Genomic DNA, 22281 nt, shown 5'->3' with positions numbered 1-22281 from the left:
ATGATTTTACTTCTTTCTCTCATACTATTGAGGTCAGTTTAGTAAAAGTCTGAGATCTTTTCCATCATACTTTGTGGCGTCCTGAAGTTTTAATAAACTTGCTGAAAAGGAATATAGATTGTGAAAACCAAAGATTAAAAGGGATCTGAATATTCCTTTATTCCAAACACCACCCAGACCTGGAATTCATCTATAGTATGGAATTCATCTATAGTATCCCTACTATGTCCAGTCTTGACATGGATGGATCCAGCTTGGAAAAAGGGATGGAAATCAACTGCTGATCCCTAAATCAATTAAGTAAAATTATGATCTCCCCTCACTTCTGATGTGTGTGAAAGTGTTGGTTTGCCCCACATAGAGAAGAGACACGCAGAACCTCACTGCTGTTTCCCTCGTCATTCCCTCCCTCTTGGTCATCCAGGTCCATGGTACATGGTTCCAAATTAGCTAGGGCAATTAACAAATAAATTTTCAGTTTTAATTCCCTTTCTTTTTTTTTCTTCTTTTAATTAATTAATTTATTTATTTTTGGCTGCATTGGGTCTTCATTACTGCACGTGGGCTTTCTCTAGTTGCGGCGAGCGGGGGGGCTACTCTTTGGTGCGGTGCGCGGGCTTCTCATTGCGGTGGCTTCTCTTGTCGCAGAGCACGGGCTCTAGGTGCGTGGGCTTCAGTAGTTGTGGCACGTGGGCTCGGTAGTTGTGGCTCATGGGCTCTAGAGCGCAGGCTCAGTAGCTGTGGTGCACGGGCTTAGCTGCTCCGCGGCATGTGGGATCTTCCCGGACCAGTGAGCGAACCTGTGTACCCTGCATTGGCAGGCAGATTCTTAACCACTTCGCCACCAGGGAAGTCCTCCTTTCTGTCTTAATGAGAGTTTATCAGCATACCTACAGACATTTTCTAAGAGCAAGGCTCTACTAGGATTAAACTTGTGATGGATTTTGCAGTTGCCTTAGAAGTTCCAGCTTCTTTCCCAAAGGAGCCACTGAACAGAGCCTGTCTTGAATAGCAGATGAACCGCGAAGTGTTAGATTCTGTTAAAGTCACTGTGACCCCTCTTAGAGCCTGCACATGGGCCTCAAGGATTATAAACATTTAGTAGCTACATGATCAAAATGCCAAGATGTCTGTAAATGATTTGGCTAATCCTCATATAGTGCTTGTGGTTAATGTCATTATTTAAAACTTATGATTCAGACTGGCAGTAATTAATAAGTATAATGAATGGAATCTTTAAATCTTGTCTTTTGGATAAATCACATTGCCATTCAAAGAGCAGCAAAAACTTAACTAATCATAACCAAAATTAACCATGTTTCTTCCCTCGCCTCTGCCCTACACCTGAAGGTTAAAATTTAACTTGGTGTAAAAATTGAATTTTAACTTTATGTTCATGACATAATTAAAATATGAGTAGTCAAATGAAACTACCATTACATGTCTTATTTCATGTTACCATCATATCATTTAATCAGATTGGAAGGTAGCTCATTTCCCTATCTATTAAAGGAACATAATTTACAACTCAGGGATATCAGACAGAAAGTTACCTGCTGTAAATGGGAGAACAAAGTCATTTTTCGTGAGTCATCATGATCTTGGGGTGACCTGATACAGAAACCAATGCCATGGAGTTCTTTTTCAATAAAGCTCAATGAACTAAAATCTGCGCTGGAAAAAAAAACTACACATAGAAAACAAAGGGGAAAGGGGGGTCAGGGAGAGATATATTAGGAGGTTGGGATTAACATATACACACTACTACATATAAAATAGATAACCAACAAGGACCTACTGTAGAGCACAGGGAACTCTACTCAATATTCCATAATAACCTATATGGGAAAAGAATCTGAAAAAGAATGGATACATGTATATGTATAACTGAATCACTTTGCTGTACACCTGAAACTAACACAACATTGTGTTGATAAATCAACTGTACTCCAATATAAAATAAAAATTTTTTAAAAACTACATCTAGAAATCAGATTTCTATTTTTAATTCCTTTATGTCAATTTGTCTGTGTCTGTATGGTATATGAGGCCTTAACATTCTCTCTCTGTGTCTCTCTTAGAAGATAAAGGGAAGTTGAAAGTCAGCAGTTCCAGTCAGGCATCAAGCTCTGAAGGTGTCTCATTTCTCCTCAAACCTGGTACAACACCCCTGCCACCCGGAGCAGCCACTTCTCCCTCCAAGAGCACAAACGGAGCTCCTGGTACTGTTTCTGAATCAGAAGAAGAAAAAGCCAAAAAGTTACTTTATTGTTCACTATGCAAAGTGGCTGTGAACTCCCTGTCACAGCTAGAGGCACACAACACAGGTCAGCATCTATCGTTTAAATTTAAATAACGTTTATAACAAGATCCACCTTTTCCCATCAGAATACCTTATCTTTTGTTGTTCAAACGTTAGGTTTCTTTGGTCTTCTTTACTTTTTTGATTCAAAGGAGTGATTTTAAGAAATGTACGCTATAACAACCTTAGAAACAACAAGGCAAAATTAGGTTGGGGATAAAACTTGTTCTGTTCTTTATTTTCTCAGAAGCATCTAATACTTCCCAAAACTCATTATGATGAAGTGACAGAAATGAAGACAAATATCTATGCACAATGTTCACTGCAACACACTTCTTCTAAGAGAAAGAAATGGAAACAACCGAATATTTCCACAGTAGGGAAATGTTGAGCGAATTATAGTCCCAATATGATAGAATATATTACTCAGCCATTAAAGTGTAATTATAAGAAAATATGTATATGATTTGATATGTGAAATTTTCGGGATATTTAATTAGCATGATCCCAGTTTTGAAAATACACTTTTCAGTATACCAAAAAAAGAAGCTGAAAAGAAATACACTAAAAGGATAACAGTGGTTATCTCTGGGTGGTGAAAACAGAGATAATGTTTGTTTTCTTATGCTTCTTTATATTTTCTTTATTATATACTCATGGTTTCCCATTTTTTTACAGTGAAAATGTGTTAAATCTATAATTAGCATTAAAACCATCATTAAAAAAAAGTCTTGGGAAGTTCAGCCTGAAGATAAACTTTTCAAGAGCTTCATATAGTCCTTAAATAGCTATTTAATATATGTTTCTTTCTGTCTTAGGATCTAAACACAAGACCATGGTTGAAGCTCGTAATGGGGCTGGTCCAATTAAGTCCTATCCTAGACCTGGATCAAGATTAAAGATGCAGAATGGCAGTAAGGGGTCAGGACTACAGAACAAGACATTTCATTGTGAAATCTGTGATGTTCACGTTAATTCAGAAATTCAGCTCAAACAGGTAATGTATCCTGAATTAGTAGTCACTGTCGCTTGGGGTCACCCTTTGACTATGTATCTCCTAATCTATATAATGGTTCTCACTTTGCTCACAGTTAAATTTCCTAACTTTATAGGATGCCTATGGTATACAACATACAGGTGCTATGTAGAAGAAAAAGCACCAAATATCTGTGCACCTACTATTACTATATGTCAGGCTCTAGGCTTGGTGTTAGAGACCAATGAGCACAACAGTCACCTGGAGCTTACAGTTGAGCAGGAACTTCTAAGATAGTAAATGTTCAGCCTGTCTTCCAAAGACCCAAAATCTGCTTAGGGAGACAGACTCATTAGTCACGGTGGTAATACCAGGCAAAGTCGGAGGAGTGCTATAGAGAAAGGAAAGGGAGAGAGGTGTTACAATAGAGTGGGGAGCAAGTCTTAATGTAGAGAGTGTGGTGATCTTACCCACACCACCATGGAACCATGGACCTAGAACTGGGAATGGAGGAACCAACTACCTCTGTCTAGGAAATATATTTTACATGGCATAAAACTCACATGTAGATTCAGCTAATGCATCAAACTTTTTTCAGCACATTTCTAGCAGAAGGCATAAGGATCGAGTTGCAGGGAAACCACTGAAGCCGAAGTACAGCCCTTACAATAAACTCCAGCGGAGCCCAAGCATTTTAGCAGTAAGTTCACTTCGCCTACTCGTCTGTTTTTGTGGGGCAGCCTTGCTGGCTGGGGCAGGCACTGTGGGTAAGGAGGGCCTAGGGTCTAACTGGTCCTGAAAGGGTTTTGAACTTAAATAGCCCTCATAGAGAGAAGTTTTAGAATGAACTTAGTCCCTGCTGGAGGACACCTTGAAGAAAGTTTCCTTAGAAAAAAAGAAACTGAACCTCTTTAAGGGCTAATACCTTACTCTTTACCAGGACCTTTTCAAGAGATTCCCTTCTTCAGCATATACAGAAAAGTAAAGGCTCAGGAACAAGGGCAGTGATGCCTGAGGAATCTTGGAACATGTTAAACCTGGGGAAAGGGATTGCTTTCCAAACACAAAATCCATCTACTTAATATCCTCCTCCTTTCTGGGGTGTTCCCCCCACCTCTTTCTCTCTCTTTCTCCAGAAAGTACAGTGGCTGTGTGTATTCCTCTCTCTTTCCCTGTCTAGCAGGCATGTTGATAGTCAGCCTGTCTTACCTGCTCTCAAAATGTGCTATTTTCAGTTTCTTTGTAAAAACATTAAGGGGCTCCACCAATAGATGTCATATAAATACCCAGATGGATGGATTTCCTAGTCTCCCTGGGACTCAGCCCAGCGTGGTGTTCTGCTGAGGTTGAAAGCTGGGATTGGCCAGCTGAAGGCAATACTGACATTACCTCCAGTTTTTCCAAAGCTCAGTCGATGCTGCACGCAGGCATTACATGCATTAAGCAAATCCAGTTTGCAAAGCTCCTCCTGATTGCAAAAGAGAGGGATTAAGGATTGATTTCTTACTTCACAGGAAGATTCCACCTTGGGATCCCTTTTAAATAGAGAAAGTTTCTAGCCCATTTACAATCATTGCCAATGACAAATTTGAGTTAGCTGCAGTTTTTCAAGTAATACTTTTTAAGTGGCCAGAGCGGTGTAAACTGACTTTGTTTTCATGACTGTTCATGGGTCCCCAATGTCCCAAACTCCAGTTACCTAACCCAGTGCGGCTTTTTTAAGAGGTGAAGTAAAGGGTAATGCATATTCTCCAAAAAGCCTCATTGTGGTTTAAAACAAGTCATTAGTTTGAATTGAGCTCCATAATCTAAGCAGGAAACCTTCTGGGTGTGTTTGTTTTTTCCTTGTGAGCAGCAGCATAAAATACTTTCAGTATCTATTCAGAGAGGCTTTCCTCTGTCCTAGTGCCCAGGGGCAAGGACCACCAGAAAAGAGTTGAAATGGAAACAAATCAAAGAAAAGGTATGCCAAGAGGCTTTGAAACCAGCTTTGTGAAAATAATCATGTCTTGACTTCTGAGAGTTAAGATTTTAAAATTTTGACTTCTGAATGTCTCTCTTTTACTTATGAAAATATCTGTGCTGCTGTTATTCAAAACAATCTCCCCACCCCACTCCTGGTTTTCTCCCTCTATTAGGCAAAACTTGCATTCCAGAAGGATATGATGAAGCCTTTGGCCCCGGCCTTCCTGTCCTCGCCCCTGGCAGCGGCGGCGGCAGTGTCCTCCGCGCTGTCACTGCCACCCCGGCCGTCGGCCTCGCTCTTCCAGGCTCCAGCCATCCCTCCAGCTCTGCTGAGGCCCGGCCACGGCCCCATCCGCGCCACTCCCGCCTCCATCCTCTTCGCCCCGTACTAATGTCTGCAAGCACCCAGACGGTTGAGGCCAGTAGGAAAAGTAGAGCAGGAAAGCCAAAAGGATTCAGCAATTTGAGCATTTGGTGTTGCAGTGTCCCACCCAACTGCAAAATGCAGCGTACCACCTGAGCCCCAACTCCAAAGAGTAAGTCGCTAGATTCAAGAGTGCTTTTAGGGGCCGCTCCTATAATTTCGGAATCTGAGCAGCAGAAGCTTTATCTCCCTAGCCCCTCCCCCTGCCCTACCCCATACAATTCGTGTATCAGAGATATTTAGTTTCTTGCAAATGTATTGGTCAGGAAAAAAAAAATATATATATATATACATATATATCATTTTCTGACTATTTTTCCGTGGGTGTGATCTGGCTTAGAAACAATATGGAATATTTTCCTGACAGACTTGAAAACTAGGGTCTTCCTCACACGTCTGTAAATAATCCTGGAATCCAACTGGGCACATTCTAGTGTGGAACAAAAATAGATGAACACAAGTGCTTACTTGTGGATACCATCTTACCAACGGATCACAGCGTTTTCTTTTTGGTGTACTATTGTTGACAGGGATTGTGTACTGTTTTAGACCCAAGTACTGTTGTATCCTGTGTAGTACTAGATCTGTATCTCTTGTCTGAATTAAACATTTTTAGTTGCTGTGTAAACATTAGGAAGCAAAGTAGCTTTGAATTTTCTCTTTAAGAGAACAAAAGATAACGTATTTTCTTTATTTTACATTTTATTTGGTGATATTTAAACAAAATAGAAAGCCATATAACATAGCTCTAATTACTACCTGTCTGCTATTTTTGTTTAACTTATTTTGTAGCTTCCTCACCAGTTTGAGTTGCTAAGCAAATGTATGCAAACAGAAAAAGAGCTTCCTAAATTGCACATTTTTGCACCTCTTGTGTGTTCAGCAAGAAGACAATGAATCCATGTATTTCTACATCATTATCTTCTTCATTTTTAACCTGTTTTCATTTGTAATGATGCTACATAATTTTGTGGCTCCCTAATGCAATAATGTACAGAAGATAAAAAAATTTATAATTGAACAATCTGTCTTTCTGTTCACTGAATCTGTTGCAGGTCATGCTCCCATGCCCCTGTTTCTAAGCTGATATCAACAGGACTGGAATGTTTGTCATATCAGGGGCAAGAGGTATAAGACAGCAAAATAGAGTGAACTCTTTTAGAGCATCTATATCTGCAATCTGTAAATGGTAAAATGTCTGTGTATTTTTTTAAATGTACCTTTTCAATAAAAGTACAAAAAATAAAAATCTGTTTGTATTTTCAAAGTTGTTTTCTCTTGAGACACCTCCAATTTGAAATCATCTGATGAAGGCTTTTCAGTAGGTGCAAAGATTGCTTCTTACATATTTAGCATTTTCAGTTCTTATTTGCAGCATATTTATTTGTCATCTTTATTCATTACTGTTCAGAGCAGCTGCATGACGCAAGACTTTACTGCTGTTTTCTCTCTGAATCTCTAAGAAGTTGAACCAAAGTTGTGAGTGTGGCCCAAAATCACAGTAGCGGTCTACCAAAAATTGTGACACAATTTTTAAACACTCTGTGAGTCTTCTAAATTCCTAACTCATCTTTTATTTGTGTCCAATGCAATAATGATCTCCTTTTAGAGGATTTGATTCCACTCCTCCCCTTTGACCTTCTCTAATCAGCCAACCCTTCTTTTCTTCCACTTCGTTCTGTTTTTAAGTGTGAAGAGCAATATATCACTGTTTTTTCTGGTTTTCTGTTTAATGGACTACTCTAATACAAAGTGGCTTAAAATAAAACCATTTTATTATGTGACAATTTCAGGGGTCAGGAATTCCAGCAAGGCTTGGCTGGGCTGTTCTGTTCCCCAAGTCCTCAATAGGAGATCCCTGGGTCGATTCATCTGGTGGGTGGGCTGGTGTGGAAGCCAAAATAGCTTTGCTCATATGTCTGCCTGGATGGAGGGGCTGGGAGGCTGGATCCTACTGGAACAGTCTATCAGAGGGCCTTTGGGTGGTCTCCCCAGCTAAGTGGTCTCAGGTAGTTACATAGAAACTCAGGGTGCCCAGCGAGAGCATTTGAAGAGGTTCTGGGTGGAAATGAAAAGTCTTCCTATAAAACTGTCTCGAAACTCCCAGCATGTCACGTATGCCGCATTCTATTGATAAAGCAAGTCACCGAGACCAATCCAGATTCAAACGGAAGTTGATTAATCACTTTTCAATGTGAAGAAGAGCAAAGAATTTATGGCCATCTTTAATCTACCGCTCTGTTATAGAATTTTAAGGGGAGTGTTAGTAGCTTTGTAGCCATTATAGATTCTGCTTCTTTTTTAGGTTAAGAAGAATTGGGGTGGGAGTAGGACCTAAATTCTCATTTCTAAAAAATTAAGGCCAGTGGATGGCTGTGCAGCTGTGATACGTGGGAACAGACTTCCTCTATCAAAGAGTTAATCCGACTGTTTGAAAACTGTTGACCTCAATATTCTAAGCTTATAATTAGTTTTAGAGTCTATTAAGATTCCAGTTTGACATTCAGAATTTGAGGGGGTTTTTTAATATGACTCTTTTGAACTCTGACCACTACTTGTTACATTAAACCTTGGTTGGACCTTCAGACATACTCTGAAGGAACTGTGTTTTAGTTTAACTCTTTGGAGAAGCTTTTTTTTTTGTAGACACCATTGACAATTATGTTTTATTTCTCTTGTATCATTCTATATCATTAAATCTTTCTACAATCCTCAAGAAATTTAAAATATCAACATATAAATAGACCTAGGAATTTACTGATTATTATAGAGTTTAAGTTTTTAAAAATCACCTAAGGGAGGAAGTACAAAAGAATAACAATTAATTAAAATGCATGCCTCCAAAAGAAGCCATCAATAGCTTCAGGCAATGATTTATAAAACACTCTCAAACAGCTATATCTTATCCACCCTGATTCTGAGGTGGCAGAGTGGGTCAACCCTGAGGGGATATATATATTTGAACTAATACCCCATCCTATGCCATGTGTAGTGGGAAAAGACTAACATTCTACCCCTGCCCCCCGCCAACTTATTCCGAAAGTTAAAACATGTGCTGCTTACTCTGAAATAGTCCAGCTCTGGTCTCTGTAGAATCTAAAACTGGTCTCACATAAGATTGCCAGATAAAATATAAAACACCTAGTTAAATTTTGATTTCAGATAAATAATGAATAATTTTTAGTATAATATTTTCATAATTTTTATTATGATATTGCATATAGATTAATATGTTCCATAAATAAGTATGCTATATCTGGGACATATGGATACCAAAACAATATTTGTTGTCTATCTGAAATTCAAATTTAAGTGGACAGCTTGTATTTTTCTTTGCTAAATCTGGCAACCTTGTCCCAGGAGCATTCCTCTTCTTCTCAAGTACCATAATTCTTCAGGAGAGAAGTGACCTCCTGGGTATTAAAAGCTAAATAATGAGTTTTTAAAAGGCACACGTGAAATGCACTCACAAATAGGCAGAGGAAGGAACTTTCAATAAGTAAATGTCAATGATATATTGACATTGGATAGGACCAGGACCCGGGAATATGCAGCTGCAGATGCCTCTAACTTTTACCTGTTTAACAAGATTAAAGGATTGTGAAAGCAAAAAAAAACACCAAATTTTTCATTTGTATTATGCACCAAACATATCACCCTTGATTTGTTTCTTATCTGCCCTAAGGGAATTCTTATTTTCTGGAGCAGAAATCGTTGTGGTTGTGTAGAATTTTTCTCCCAGAAAATGCTTTAAGGAAAATTACACTACAGTTAATGTAGCTAAGAAAGAGAACCAAAGGATTCCCATTGGAAAAAAAAAAAAAAGGAGAAAGAGCTGAAAGAACATCAGGTGAAAATCCTATTGTGCTAAGTCTCCCTTTGGAAGTCTAAAGAGATTCACTGAGGAGAATGAGTTTGGGGATGTTTTGAGGAATGGGTGCGCCCACTGCCTGGGGTGCCATCGGAGAGAGGGATCATAGCGAGACGGGGGAGATGACCAGGAACTCTCTGATAGATAAAGATTAAGTCAGCATCAAGACATACACCCTCGGTAAGCACAAGCATCTTCAGGTAACAGGCGGAAGGATTTCATTTCACCTCTCTAGGTCTGCTGTGTGGATTCTGGTCTCTCTTTGTAGTTTTCCTTCCATCAGATCTTTGTTTTGTTAATATGATGGCCCTCAGTTAATATCAGAGGTGGCATGGCCTCTCTGAGAAAATACAAGTTTCTGGTACCTTGGTAGGTTGAGGAGAAGCTGTGTATTGAAAGAAAAAAGTCCACAGGGCATGCTCAGCTTTCCCTCCTTCCTTCCTCCAAGTAATTAGCTCCACGGGAGAATTCATCAGGGATGTGGTGCAGGTTCTCAGCAGCTATGGAGAACGACTGTCAGGAACTGCCCTGATTTCTTTGGCTAAAATTTCTAAAGCAGAATGACAATATAATGTGTCCTTCTACTCCTCAGTAAGTACTCAAACTGTATCAAACCTCAGGTTGTCAGATCAATCCCTTCTGTGGATGCAATGAAAATAACTATGTCACATTATTCATTTTAAAGAAGTCACTTATCTACAGATGCTTGGACAAGCTTGTCATTAAGCACCTGTTTTTCATTTTTATTACAGTGGAAATGTAAAATTAGGATAGAGGTGAATTAAAAAGAATAATACATATTCTGCACTCAAAAGACCTGAATTGAAACTCTGGTCATTTCATACGCTCGTTAGTTCTGTGATTTTATGTCAGAAAATGATCTTATGTAATTTTCCCAGCACCTCAGTATTTCACATATATAAAACAAATATAATGGTACCCAACTCACAGGGTGGTTCTGAGAAGCAAATAAAATTAAACACATAAAAATGTTTCTGTAAATTACAGTTTGCTACACAAATTTTCATAGTAAGTGGATAAGTGAAATTAATTCTTCTCATTTTAAATTTCTAAATTTTACAATTTCTCAAATTAGCCAACTTTGAGTCTTTAGTGTTAACCTAGACTCAGAGAAAAATACATCTGTAACAGAGAAGAAATAGCAGATTCTTTCATTGTAAGCTGATGTTTCTATTCAAAAGGGTATAATGCAAATAGACATAATACTATGATAATAGAAGTAAATGCAAAATGTTTGCATATCACAGAGTTGTTTGAATTTTATAAATCTTGTATTCCATGTAACAAAAACAGAATTTCAAGTTGTATAAAACGAAAAACTTCTTTATGTTGTAAAAAAAATTACTACCATTATAAAAAATAAACTTCTTTCTGATTTAAAAATATTAAAAGATACTATAAAGAGGATTTAAACATACAAGACAAACTAAGAAAAATATTTATAATCCATGTGACATACAGTTTCATATCTTTATTATACAGAGAAATCATAAAATGGGGTGAGGGAACTCTTTCAGAGAAGAAAAACAATCTAATAGCAAAATAGGCAAAAAGGCAATCCAGAAAAGACAAAATATACACCAATGCTTAATAAATGTAAAAAGATGTTTGTCATCACTAAAGTAATCCAAATGAAATAAATCAACATTTTTTGATCTAGCATAAAAATTCTCTAAACTTTATATCAGTGAGAGTGGGGAAATAGACACATTCATACACTGTTGGTAGCAATAAAAATTGCTTTGACTTTTCTGGAATTATACATACCATTATATCAATTATCCATAACCTTTGGCCCAGGAATTCTATATCCAAGACTTTATCCAAAGACATTAACCATGTAAATTTTAAAAGATTTGTTTTTTAGTGTCCACAGTATTTGTTAATTGTTTATTTATCAAGAGAAACTATTCCTTAGTCTAGATATTCATAGTTCATAGTTTCATAGTTCAGGGACACAGGTAAGTGACAAAGTTCAATGGAACTCAACCCAAAGAAATTCTTTACACTCCAAAATCACTTTGCACTCTGAAAAACACCAGCCTTCCTCATCTCCTCAAAATATCTGCCTCGAAGTTGAGAAACAGATGTAGAGAACAAACGTATGGACACCAAGGGGGGAAAACCACGGTGGGGTGGGGATGGTGGTGTGCTGATTTGGGCAATTGGGATTGACATGTATACACTGATGTGTATAAAATTGATGACTGATTAAAAAAACATAAAATGCACAAATATTAAGTGTACAGCTCAATAAATTTTTACATGTCTGTTATTAAAAAAAAATTTGCCTCAATAATTTCACTCAGATAAAAAAATAATGGGATAATGACAGTTTAAAGCTGGTTCAGTCACAATTTTACAAGCTTATTTATCAAAGGTGAAAATAGAAGACTATTAAAAACAGCTAAAAAGATAACGTGTCATAGTGCTTAATGTTTCTGTAACTTTTGGTTAAGGCTTACATCTAAATCTGATGCAGAATTTTTTTTTTTTTTGACATCTTTATTGGAGTATAATTGCTTTACAATGTTGTGTTAGTTTCTGATGTATAACAAAGTGAATCAGCTATACATATACATATATCCCCATGTCCCCTCCCTCCTGCATCTCCCTCCCACCTTCCCTATCCCATCCCACTAGGTGATCGCAAGCACAGAGCTGATCTCCCTGTGCTATGCAGCTGCTTCCCACTAGCTATCTATTTTACATTTGGTAGTGCATATATGTCAATGTTACTCTCTCACTTCATCCCAGCTTCCCCTTCCCCCTCCCCGTGTCCTCAAGTCCATTCTCTACGTCTGGGTCTTTATTCCTGTCCTGCCCCTAGGTTCATCAGAACTATTTTTTTTTTAGATTCCATATATATGTGTTAGTATATGGTATTTGTTTTTCTCTTTCTGACTTACTTCACTCTGTATGACAGACTCTAGGCCCATCCACCTCACTACAAATAACTCAATTTTGTTTCTATTTATGGTTGAGTAATATTCCATTGTATATATGTGCCACATCTTCTTTATCCATTCATCTGTCAATGGACACTTAGGTTGCTTCCATGTCCTGGCTATTGTAAATAGTGCTGCAATGAACACTGTGGTACATGACTCTTTTTGAATTATGGTTTTCTTAGGGTATATGCCCAGTAGTGGGATTGCTGGATCATATGGTAATTCTATTTTTAGTTTTTTAAGGAACCTCCATACTGTTCTCCATAGTGTCTGTATCAATTTACATTCCCACCAACAGTGCAAGAGGGTTCCCTTTTCTCCACACCCTCTCCAGCATTTATTGTTTGTAGATTTTTTGATGATGGCCATTCTGACCGGTGTGAGGTGATACCTCATTGTAGTTTTGATTTGATGCAGAATTCTTAATGGCACTGAAATTCTTTTCTCAGCTACATGGTATATATACAGTGGTGCTGTGAGTCTGGAAGTATGTTTCAAAATAGTGAAAAAAAATGTTCATTCATAGGGATGAGTAAATTATGGAATTTGCACAGTAGGAAACAGCAAAACATTAAAAACTGATGATGTAATTCTATAATTGTGTAATTATGAACAGATGTCCATGATATGTGTCCTAGTGGGGGAAATAAAAGGTTACAGAACATACATGTTGAGTATGATCACATTTGTATTAAAGTTTAAAACTGTATCTGTATGTTTGTAAATATACATGGAGAAATGTCTGATAAAAGTGGTAATCCAGACTGGTAGAAGTTACCCCAGAGTTGTAAATTTTCATATGGCTTTACATTTTATTCTTAATTTTTGGTATAGTTTGAATTTTTTACAATGAATACATGTTGCTGTTTCAGAATCATGTAAGTATAATCAGTTGTCCTGTTATAACCAAAACAGATGACTTCCACTATATAATGACAGAGATGCAATTTTAAAAGACTCCAAGAAATTATAATTGGAAAATAAATGCATAATAAATGTCAAAAGTAATTAATTATAGAAATAAAAAGCAAGGAAAGAGTTTTACCGTTACTTCAGATTTTTTTTCTGCCTTGAGAAAAACTATTTTCCTGACATGTTGAGAAATTGTAATAAGATTACTTTGAAAAAGGAAACACCCAATTGTTTAAAGAATGTAAATACCATTTGAGATCTATGATTCTCCATGCCTCTCACATGGATTCTTCCCATCTATCTCCTATGTTCTGGGTTCTTCTATTGTTCAACCAATTGTGTGTCTTTTATTACTAAACACCAATTCTATGGCAATTGCATAACCAGTGCCTAGATTCATACAACTCCATTGTTTTTAATAGAAATTTTGCCTATTTATTATAGTAATGACATTATTATAAGATCAAAACGGGGACTTCCCTGGTGGTGCCGTGGTTAAACTCTGTGCTCCCAATGCAGGGAGCCCCAGTACGATCCCTGGTCAGGGAACTATATCCCACATGCATGCCACAACTAAGGAGCCTACCTGCCGCAACTAAGACCTAGTGCAACCAAATAAATAGATAAATTTTTTTTTAAAGAAAGATCAAAATGCATCTGCCTTTCACTGTTGACTGGAAGTGCATTTTTATTATAAAATACATACATGGTCAATAGGCCACCAACTGAAAGAAAAGACAGCCTCCTTTTCCTTCTCTGAGATGGCGACCATCTTAGGCATATTGTCTGATGTTTCATTCCCTGCACTTTAGGCAGTGGGGAAGAATCAAATGCGTAAAGAACACAGACTATGTAAGAACTAAGAATGAAGAGCTAGTAATTTCCTTGAAGAGCAGCTGACAGCATTTAACCTACAAAGCCCAGAAGTTTCAAATGATTAAAGGATAATACAAAACACAAGCTCTCCTTCCCGTCAAGGATTGGAATCCCATGCAGACACTTCCTCTAAGAAAATTCATTATTTGGATGCCAAAACCGTTTCACTTTCCACTACATATAAACTCATGGCACGTATGGGACTAAACATTAAAATCGAAGCTTGCATGATAAATAGGAAAACCGTGAAGTGAAGAAACACTTTGCACTTCGATTTCTGGCTTTCTAAGATAAAGATCAGTAGGCTCCTCCTTGTAGCTCCTGGTGATAGGAGGCTCTCTTGAGATGCATTGTCATTACAGATAGCTGGTAGTCAAGTTCACACCTTCTTTAAAACAAAAGACTGGCTTTAATTCTCACTCACAATTCACAACATGGCTGAGCCCATTTTAAATCAATATACTGAGCAGTTAAGCACTGAAGTTGGCTTGGAAACAGAACACCAAGCAAGAGTGGAAAAGCAGCACTGGTCTCAAGCCAGAAAGCAGGGCTTTTGTAATAGGGTGGTTGCTTTGCTTTGTCTCTAGGCACAAAACTTGAACTGACTGCTGTCTTCACTGAGGTGCAAAGTACAATCTGGATCACGGATTCTCAAAGGGTCATGTGTAGAAGAATCACCTGGAAACTTTGTTAAAATTCAGATTCCTGGGTGCCACACCCCTCCCACTAGAGGTTATTATTCAGGAGGGTAGGAGAGGAGCCCATATATCCACATCCTAACAGGTTCTCCCACCCCACTCCCACCCTGCCCTAGTGTAAAACAGAGAAGATCAACAGACCGGTTCATAACACTGACGAAAGCTTTATTGGCCTCAGGATACCTGTTAGACCCCTGGGTCTAGGCAGTGCTGCATATCAAGTCCAGAGTAAAGCAATAAACATTTCCAAAGATTATACTGAGTAGACTAGATTTGAGATTAAGACTCCAAGGAGGTTCATCTTCAAACAATCATATATTTTTAGGAAACAAAGATTGTAAATGCCCTAGGAAACAATTCACTTGCTTTTCTCCTTGCAAACAAAATCCTACCTGTAACCTTTACTTAAAAGCAAAACAAAACAGAAATCATTTGTAATATGGAAGAGGACCTAGTGATTCAAGACAAATAAAGGGAGTGGGGTGAACTGGGAGACTGGCATTGACATATATACACTAATATGTATAAAATAGATAACTAATGAGAACCTACTATATAGCACAGGGAACTCTACTTAGTGCTCTGTGGTGACCTAAATGGGAAGGAAATCCAAAAAAGAGGGGATATATATATACATATGACTGATTCACTTCGCTGTACAGTAGACACTAACACAACATTGTAAAACAACTATACCCTAATAAAATTTTTTTTTAAAAAAAGGTAAATAGAGGAACAAAGTTACCTCTGATTTAAGTGAAATAAGAGAAAATAGGTTTTAGGTGTTTATGGAAGATTGCTCCTAGTTCTTAGGTAGCAATTCTAGAAAAGTAAGAGGATATTTGAAGGTGGCTTTCAAAGCAAGATCTCTAAAATTTATCCATTATTGCTGTGGACTAGGAAAAGCATGGCTATAAGCAAACGTAGGAGAATACTCTAGAATACATCTCAAGGAAGCTCTCTATCCCTTGATTCTAATTTCTAATAAACCTACTATATTACTAAAATTTGGCTACAATAATACTTGATTTATAAATCAGGGAATAAGTTGTCCAAATAAGTTTATTTTTCACATACACAAATCTTAGTCCCTTCAGAACCACATTTTCTTGGTTTTATTTAAACTTTTGGATGGAACCTTTTCTAAAAGTTGTTATCTATTGTCCTACCTTCTTAAGCATGATATACTGTCTATAATATTTTCTTGATGATTCAAGTTCATCATTAAAACCATCATTTGTGACACATGTAGATGATGTCATATAGTTATGGAAAGAAAAATGGACAAAAATCAGAATTCCCAAATTCCAATCCCCAGAGCCTACCCTTACTGACACATTATCTTAAGCAAGTTTGAGACTCAGTATTCTCATCTATAAAATGGGGATGATACTTGTCCTGCATATATCAAAATGTTTTGTGAAGATCCACTAAAAACAATAATAATAAATGCTCAATAAATTTTTAGCTCTCATATTATTGGCATGACAAGCACTGCACACACCTGAGAAACAGATGAGGAACTGAAGTTCCAGAGATGAAGTAACTCACATATTTATCCCAGACAGCCTCCTGCCAGCTCCCATGTTCTCCATGACCGCTCACTGCTGTCAGAGCATTAGAATCCTCATCTAAATCCTAGGAACAACTTGTAGAAACTCAGGGCTCGTGAACTACTTCCAGAAGTTCCTGCTGAGACATGACATCTGAGTAATAAAAACGGGAAAGAGCTTTCAGTTTAGTCCCCTTTAACAGCCACTTATTGTTGATGTCAGACTCTGGAAAGACAATGATAAGAATTGTTAAGAATGGATAAGAATGGTTCCTGCCTTCACGTTCCTTAAAATGCTGGGAAGTAAGGGAGCAGTAGAGGGAAGAAGTAGCTGTGAAGACAACACACGTGAACATTATTCTAGTACATAATGAGAGCAAGTGGAAGACAACGAACCCAATGGGTTAGGTGGCACATGTGCAGAGTGAGTAGACGTCAAGGAAAACTTCCTGGAGGACAGGATAGCTAAAATGGCAAGAAGAAAAAGCATTCCAAAGAGAAGGAATGGCATGAGCAAAGGCAAAGAATTATGAAATACAGTGTGAAGGGAACAGTGAGGGGTTTATAGAACCTGAAAATGAGAAACAGGAGGGATAAGAGTAGGCTGGGACATAGTCATGGATCAGTCATGAAGAACCTCATGTAGAAGTCCAAGTGAAATCTTGTAGCTTGTGGGATCATTAGAGGATTTTACCTGGGAGTAATATGATCAGATGTGCATTTAGGGAGATCTTTGTGGCAGAAATATAAAGTAGGGGTTGGAGAAGTTTATGTGGACAGAGAGACAGTTATGCGGCCACAAGAATGACCTGAACTAGGGTGTCAGTAATAAAAAACTATAAAATACTCTGGACAGCAAAAAATGCTATATGAAAACTAAGCAGCAGCTGCATGATGCTACTGTATTTAAGCAACTCAAGAGCGAAAATAAAGGGGCTGGGGCCAAGGTAGAGACTCACTCGTACTCAATGAAAGTGTTCACCTTTGTAATCGCCATGCATCCAGCATGGTACCTTGCACTAGTGAATCCCAATAAATGAATGAATGATGGGCACCAAGTCAGGGATGCTCGGTATGTAAAACTATTTGCCCTCATCCTAAATAGTCCCAAACTATCATATTCTCTCTGAATTCCATTGTTTACTTTTTTGATGTGTCATTTTCCTTAGTCACTCCTCTAAGTTTCTGTAAATGAAGAACCAGAGAAGCAAGACTGTTAGAACTGTGTGTAAAATAAGAAGAGAGCTCCCAGAGCAGCCTGAGGGATGGTCCCAGGAGTAAAGTGTATCAGAATCATTTTTCGTTTTTTGACATAATTTTAGCTGCTCTATTGCAGCATTTGTTTTTTCCTTTTTTCCTTTCAGGTGTTCCATAGTTTATAAGTTGAGATTGTCAAAAAATGACTTCTGGACATATATTATGAATCACTGTTGCATGATAAGAATAAATAATCATCTTCATTCTACAAACCACAATGTGCCAGACACTGGTGCTGAGACTCCCACCTGGCCCTAAAGGAGCTTATTAAGACCTTCAAAGAAAGTAAAGTCTCAGGTAGTAGGTTCCTTTTCACATGTGTCTGTCTGTTTAACTTGGATTGATTTATTCTGTTTCTGGTTATACTGAGATGAGTTTATTCCAGAGGCCTTCAATCTGGCTGCGGATCACCTGAGGAGCTTTCAAAAAATAGCACAGCGGTGGCCTCAACATCACATCAACTGAAGCAGAATCTTTGGTGGTAAGCCCCGGGCATTGTTAGGAAAACAAACAAACTCTCCAAGTGATCTGAATGAGAAGCCAGGTTTGAGATACATTAATTATTTAGAGCTGAAGAGGGACCACACCTAGGAAGGTGAGAGGAGTTGGGTGCCCCTTGTCACTATTGAGGGCAAATATATCTCCCAAGCCTGAGGAACAACAAACAAAAAAAACCCGCTTTCTAGGTATGTGAGTGGTGGGGGAGGGAAGAATATTTGGTTAAATGATGTATTTTTCTTTCTCAGTCAAACCATTGTCTAACCCACTTAGGCGTAGACCCTATATAGAGCATTTGAGCTGTCATCTGGCACGACGTTCATGGAGATCTGGGGAGAAGAATGTTATCATTTATTGCTAAACTTCTGATGGAAAAGAATAAACTCTGGAAGTAAATCTCCTAAAATTACTGATCTAAATTGGAAATTCCTGAAGTGACACAGTAATCTGTTAGACCACTGATGCTAGAGCAAATAGTATTAATTATTTAATTGCCCACGAGGTACACAAATTCCCATATGGTTGGCTCCAAAAAAATCACTGTAGGAAATTGTCATGTATTAAACTCAGGTCAGGATGGTTTTCAGATCAAATAGCTGTATTTGGATGTGATAGACACATTGGCTATATCTTGATGATGATGAGGGTGGGGAAAGATGATCCTACCTACTTAATAAATAATAATAATAAATGATAGCTAGAGACATGAGTGCTCTAAGAAGTCATGGATGCTTCTGAACCATGGCATATGTTGAACAGTCTCAGGAAGGTTATAAATGATCTTTAACTGCTTTGAGCATGAATTTTGCCGGCCTCTGTGTGCTAATGTCATCTAATTGCCACTCTGAGATCTCATGTCATTATGATCAGAATCTATAAAGTGAGCCAGAGGGGGATCCTCACACAGAGTCAAATGCTCTTTGTTGCAGCTGGAGACAACAGCAGAACCAGAATCATATTTCATGTGACAGACAGAAAAGAAGGGGGCACTCCCTAATTTCTATTTCCTCCTTTTGAATTTTGCCCCGTTTTGCTAGCCAAATGCAAATGCTGTGGCAAAGGCTTTCTTATTTAGGGCTGCCACTGATGAATACTAGCTCATCCTCTGACCATGAATATCTCAGAGAAAAATAGGGTGACTCCCTTTTCTGCATCTGTTACAACACTTACTAGAGCCAAGCTGGAAAACATACATTACAGGCAGAAAAGCAATCACGTTCACCAAGGACTCCAAGCCTTGACTCTCCCATTACGTAGCTCTGCCTATATTAGTCATTGAAGAGAGAAACCAACAGGTAATGGAAGGCCTCCTGCCCATGTTTTCACTCCCTCACACCTGGAAGCTAAGCCCTGCCATCTGTGAGTGTGGAGGATGTGAGCCGGGTTTGCACAATAAAGCTGGTGGATGTGACTAGCTGGGGCGTCCCAGGGCAGGTGGAGCTGCACCTGTGGGATTGACTTCCTGAGGCCTGAAGCAATGGCCCACAGGCCTCCCCACTCCGTGTTTGATTCTCACGGCCGGCTCGCCCACTCTCAGCATCTCAGAAAGTAAGTAAAATACTGCTTGTTAAAAGCACACACAGAGTGGAGCCAAGCTCTTAGGCAATGCTGGAACTTGACAACAGGGTGAGTCAGAACCCTTAGGGGCAGGAGCAATCTGGCATTTAGGAAGACCGGAAGTCAAATTTAAGGAGCAAGCGCTGCTTCAGCTGCCAGGGCTCTGAAGCCAGGAAGCCAGCCTTGTCCACACAGCCTCCTCTTCTGGACAGTTCTGTCAAGAAAGGGAACAGTTTGGAGCGATTGCAAACGTGCTCGGCTCCATTCACAACAGTAGTGGGAAAACTTGATCCACCATGTGCCCAATGCAGTGCAGTTTTTTTTTAAAATTAATTAATTAATTTATTTTTGTCTGCATAGGGTCTTCGTTGCTGCGTGCGGGCTTTCTCTAGTTGCAGCGAGCGGGGGCTACTCTTCGTTGTGGTGCGCAGGCTTCTCATTGCGGTGGCTTCTCTTGTTGCAGAGCATGGACTCTAAGCACATGGGCTTCAGTTGTTGTGGCACACGGGCTCAGTAGTTGTGGTTCATGGGCTCTGGAGCGCAGGCTCAGTAGTTGTGGCACATGGGCTTAGTTGCTCCGCGGCATGTGGGATCTTCCCGGACCAGGGCTCGAACCCGTGTCCCCTGCATTGGCAGGCAGATTCTTAACCACTGCGCCACCAGGGAAGCCCTGCAGTGCAGGTTTTTTTTTGTTGTTGTGTTTTTTGTTTTTTGTTTTTTTTATTAATTTATTTATTTATGGCTGTGTTGGGTCTTAGTTTCTGTGCGAGGGCTTTCTCTAGTTGCGGCAAGTGGGGGCCACTCTTCATTGCGGTGCGCGGGCCTCTCACTATCGCGGCCTCTCTTGTTGCGGAGCACAGGCTCCAGACGCGCAGGCTCAGTAATTGTGGCTCACGGGCCCAGTTGCTCCGCGGCATGTGGGATCTTCCCGGACCAGGGCTCGAACCCGTGTCCTCTGCATTGGCAGGCAGATTCTTAACCACTGCGCCACCAGGGAAGCCCTGCAGTGCAGTTTTTAATTTCCTTCTCTGGGGAGCAGATGGGAACCATTACAACAAAAGGATCCAAAGGAAGAAAAAAGCCCACAGGTTTGTTGCTCCTACAAGGAAAAGGGGAGCAGTTTCCTACTATCCCCAAAGCCACTTCGAAGGAAATGGAATGTTCCAGGAAAAGATATACAGGCCATTTGTTAATTAATTGAACCACTTTGGAGCAAAAAGAAAAAAAAAAAGGAAAAGGATGGAATTAAGTATGAATCAACACAAATTAAAGAAGTATGAGGCTCCCTTGGAGATAAAGCCTCCTCCCAAATGTCCTACTGGCCCCTGGCCCCCTCCCACCCCACGGCCATGCTTAACCTGGGGGTACCCTCTCCCAGGTGAGGACCATTCCGTTGCTTTAAACCAGTGCCAACAATCCCACTGGAGCTCAGTTTCAGGAGGCCCATGGTAGGTGTGCCTCTGAATGCCAGGACCTCCACATCTCACAAGTAGTCTTTCAACTGTGTCTTGCTCAGCAGCTTACTCAATTTAGTAAATTCCCCCTGACTTGATTGCGGGGATCATGAAGATGAAATGTTGCCATTTTATTTGGTTATTTTACCTGTTCCCAGGCAATGCAGATAGGCAGTAAAATTAATTAAATCAATACTCTCCGTTACCACTCCTACAATTTCCCCAGAATAAGTTGTCACTTTCTCTAAGAAAGAGGATTTTTTTCCCCAAGGCTGTTTTAAAAATGGCAATACAACTTCTACTACAAATGCAGGAGGACTGGCAATAAAATGTGCAAACTTACCTTTTCTACATTTAATTGAACTCCTGTACCAAGGATGTCTTTTGGGGCCATAGTCTTCAACTGAGTTTAGGCATGTTTGGAGAGTTTTGCAGGGGGTGAGGGTGAGAAAAGTCTATTTGCAGAGCAGAGCAAACAGACTTCTCTCACTGCCACCTGCCCCAAGTGGAGGGGCCTAAAGAGTCCCCTGGGAAAGAGGACAGAGCAATGGGGTGAGGAGTTTAACCTCATAACAAAGCTTGGAAGGGGGAGATAGTTCTTAATCTTTCAGCTTGTGGACCCCTTTGAGGATCTGCTGAAAGAACTTGACCCTCTCCATAGAAAAATTTACATTCTCGCCTACAACACTCAATTTCTTACACAATCACAGAGGCCTTCTCAGACTCCTGGAAACCTATCTATGATTTTGTGGACTCAAGGGAGGCATTTTCCTTAAAGTTCCTGCTTCTTGAGAATTGACTTGAGAACAGCACAGCACCCGCTACCCGATGCCCTGGATGCAGGCTTACTCCTGGGCAGAGAGGAGGCTACCGTCCTCAATGCTGTAACACGCTGGCCACAGAGTGACCCTGCTTTGACATCCTGTGTCTGTATTTCATTTCAGGGGGAAAGAGTTTTTCACCCACT

At 39.3% G+C, this 22281-nt stretch overlaps 1 protein-coding gene across 7 annotated transcripts in view; it reads left to right on the top strand.

The window, feature by feature from the left end:
- The window catches only part of ZNF385B (zinc finger protein 385B), a 146058-nt gene extending 139142 nt beyond the window's left edge, over window positions 1–6916 (top strand). For 4 of the 7 annotated variants that reach the window (XM_036858813.1, XM_036858812.1, XM_036858810.1 and 1 more), the window contains exons 5-8: window positions 2082–2327; window positions 3121–3299; window positions 3877–3978; window positions 5417–6916. In XM_036858813.1, coding sequence (XP_036714708.1) covers window positions 2082–2327; window positions 3121–3299; window positions 3877–3978; window positions 5417–5635 — 746 coding nt within the window. In that variant the 3' untranslated portion in view covers window positions 5636–6916. The remainder of the gene's footprint in view (window positions 1–2081; window positions 2328–3120; window positions 3300–3876; window positions 3979–5416) is intronic. The other 3 variants (XR_005020692.1, XM_036858814.1, XM_036858815.1) reach the window with 3 other exon arrangements.
- Window positions 6917–22281: the final 15365 nt, after the last annotated feature.

This window comes from Balaenoptera musculus, chromosome 7 (assembly GCF_009873245.2).
Source record: "Balaenoptera musculus isolate JJ_BM4_2016_0621 chromosome 7, mBalMus1.pri.v3, whole genome shotgun sequence".
NCBI classification, from domain to species: Eukaryota; Metazoa; Chordata; class Mammalia; order Artiodactyla; family Balaenopteridae; genus Balaenoptera; species Balaenoptera musculus.
This window is presented reverse-complemented; position numbering and strand designations above follow the sequence as displayed.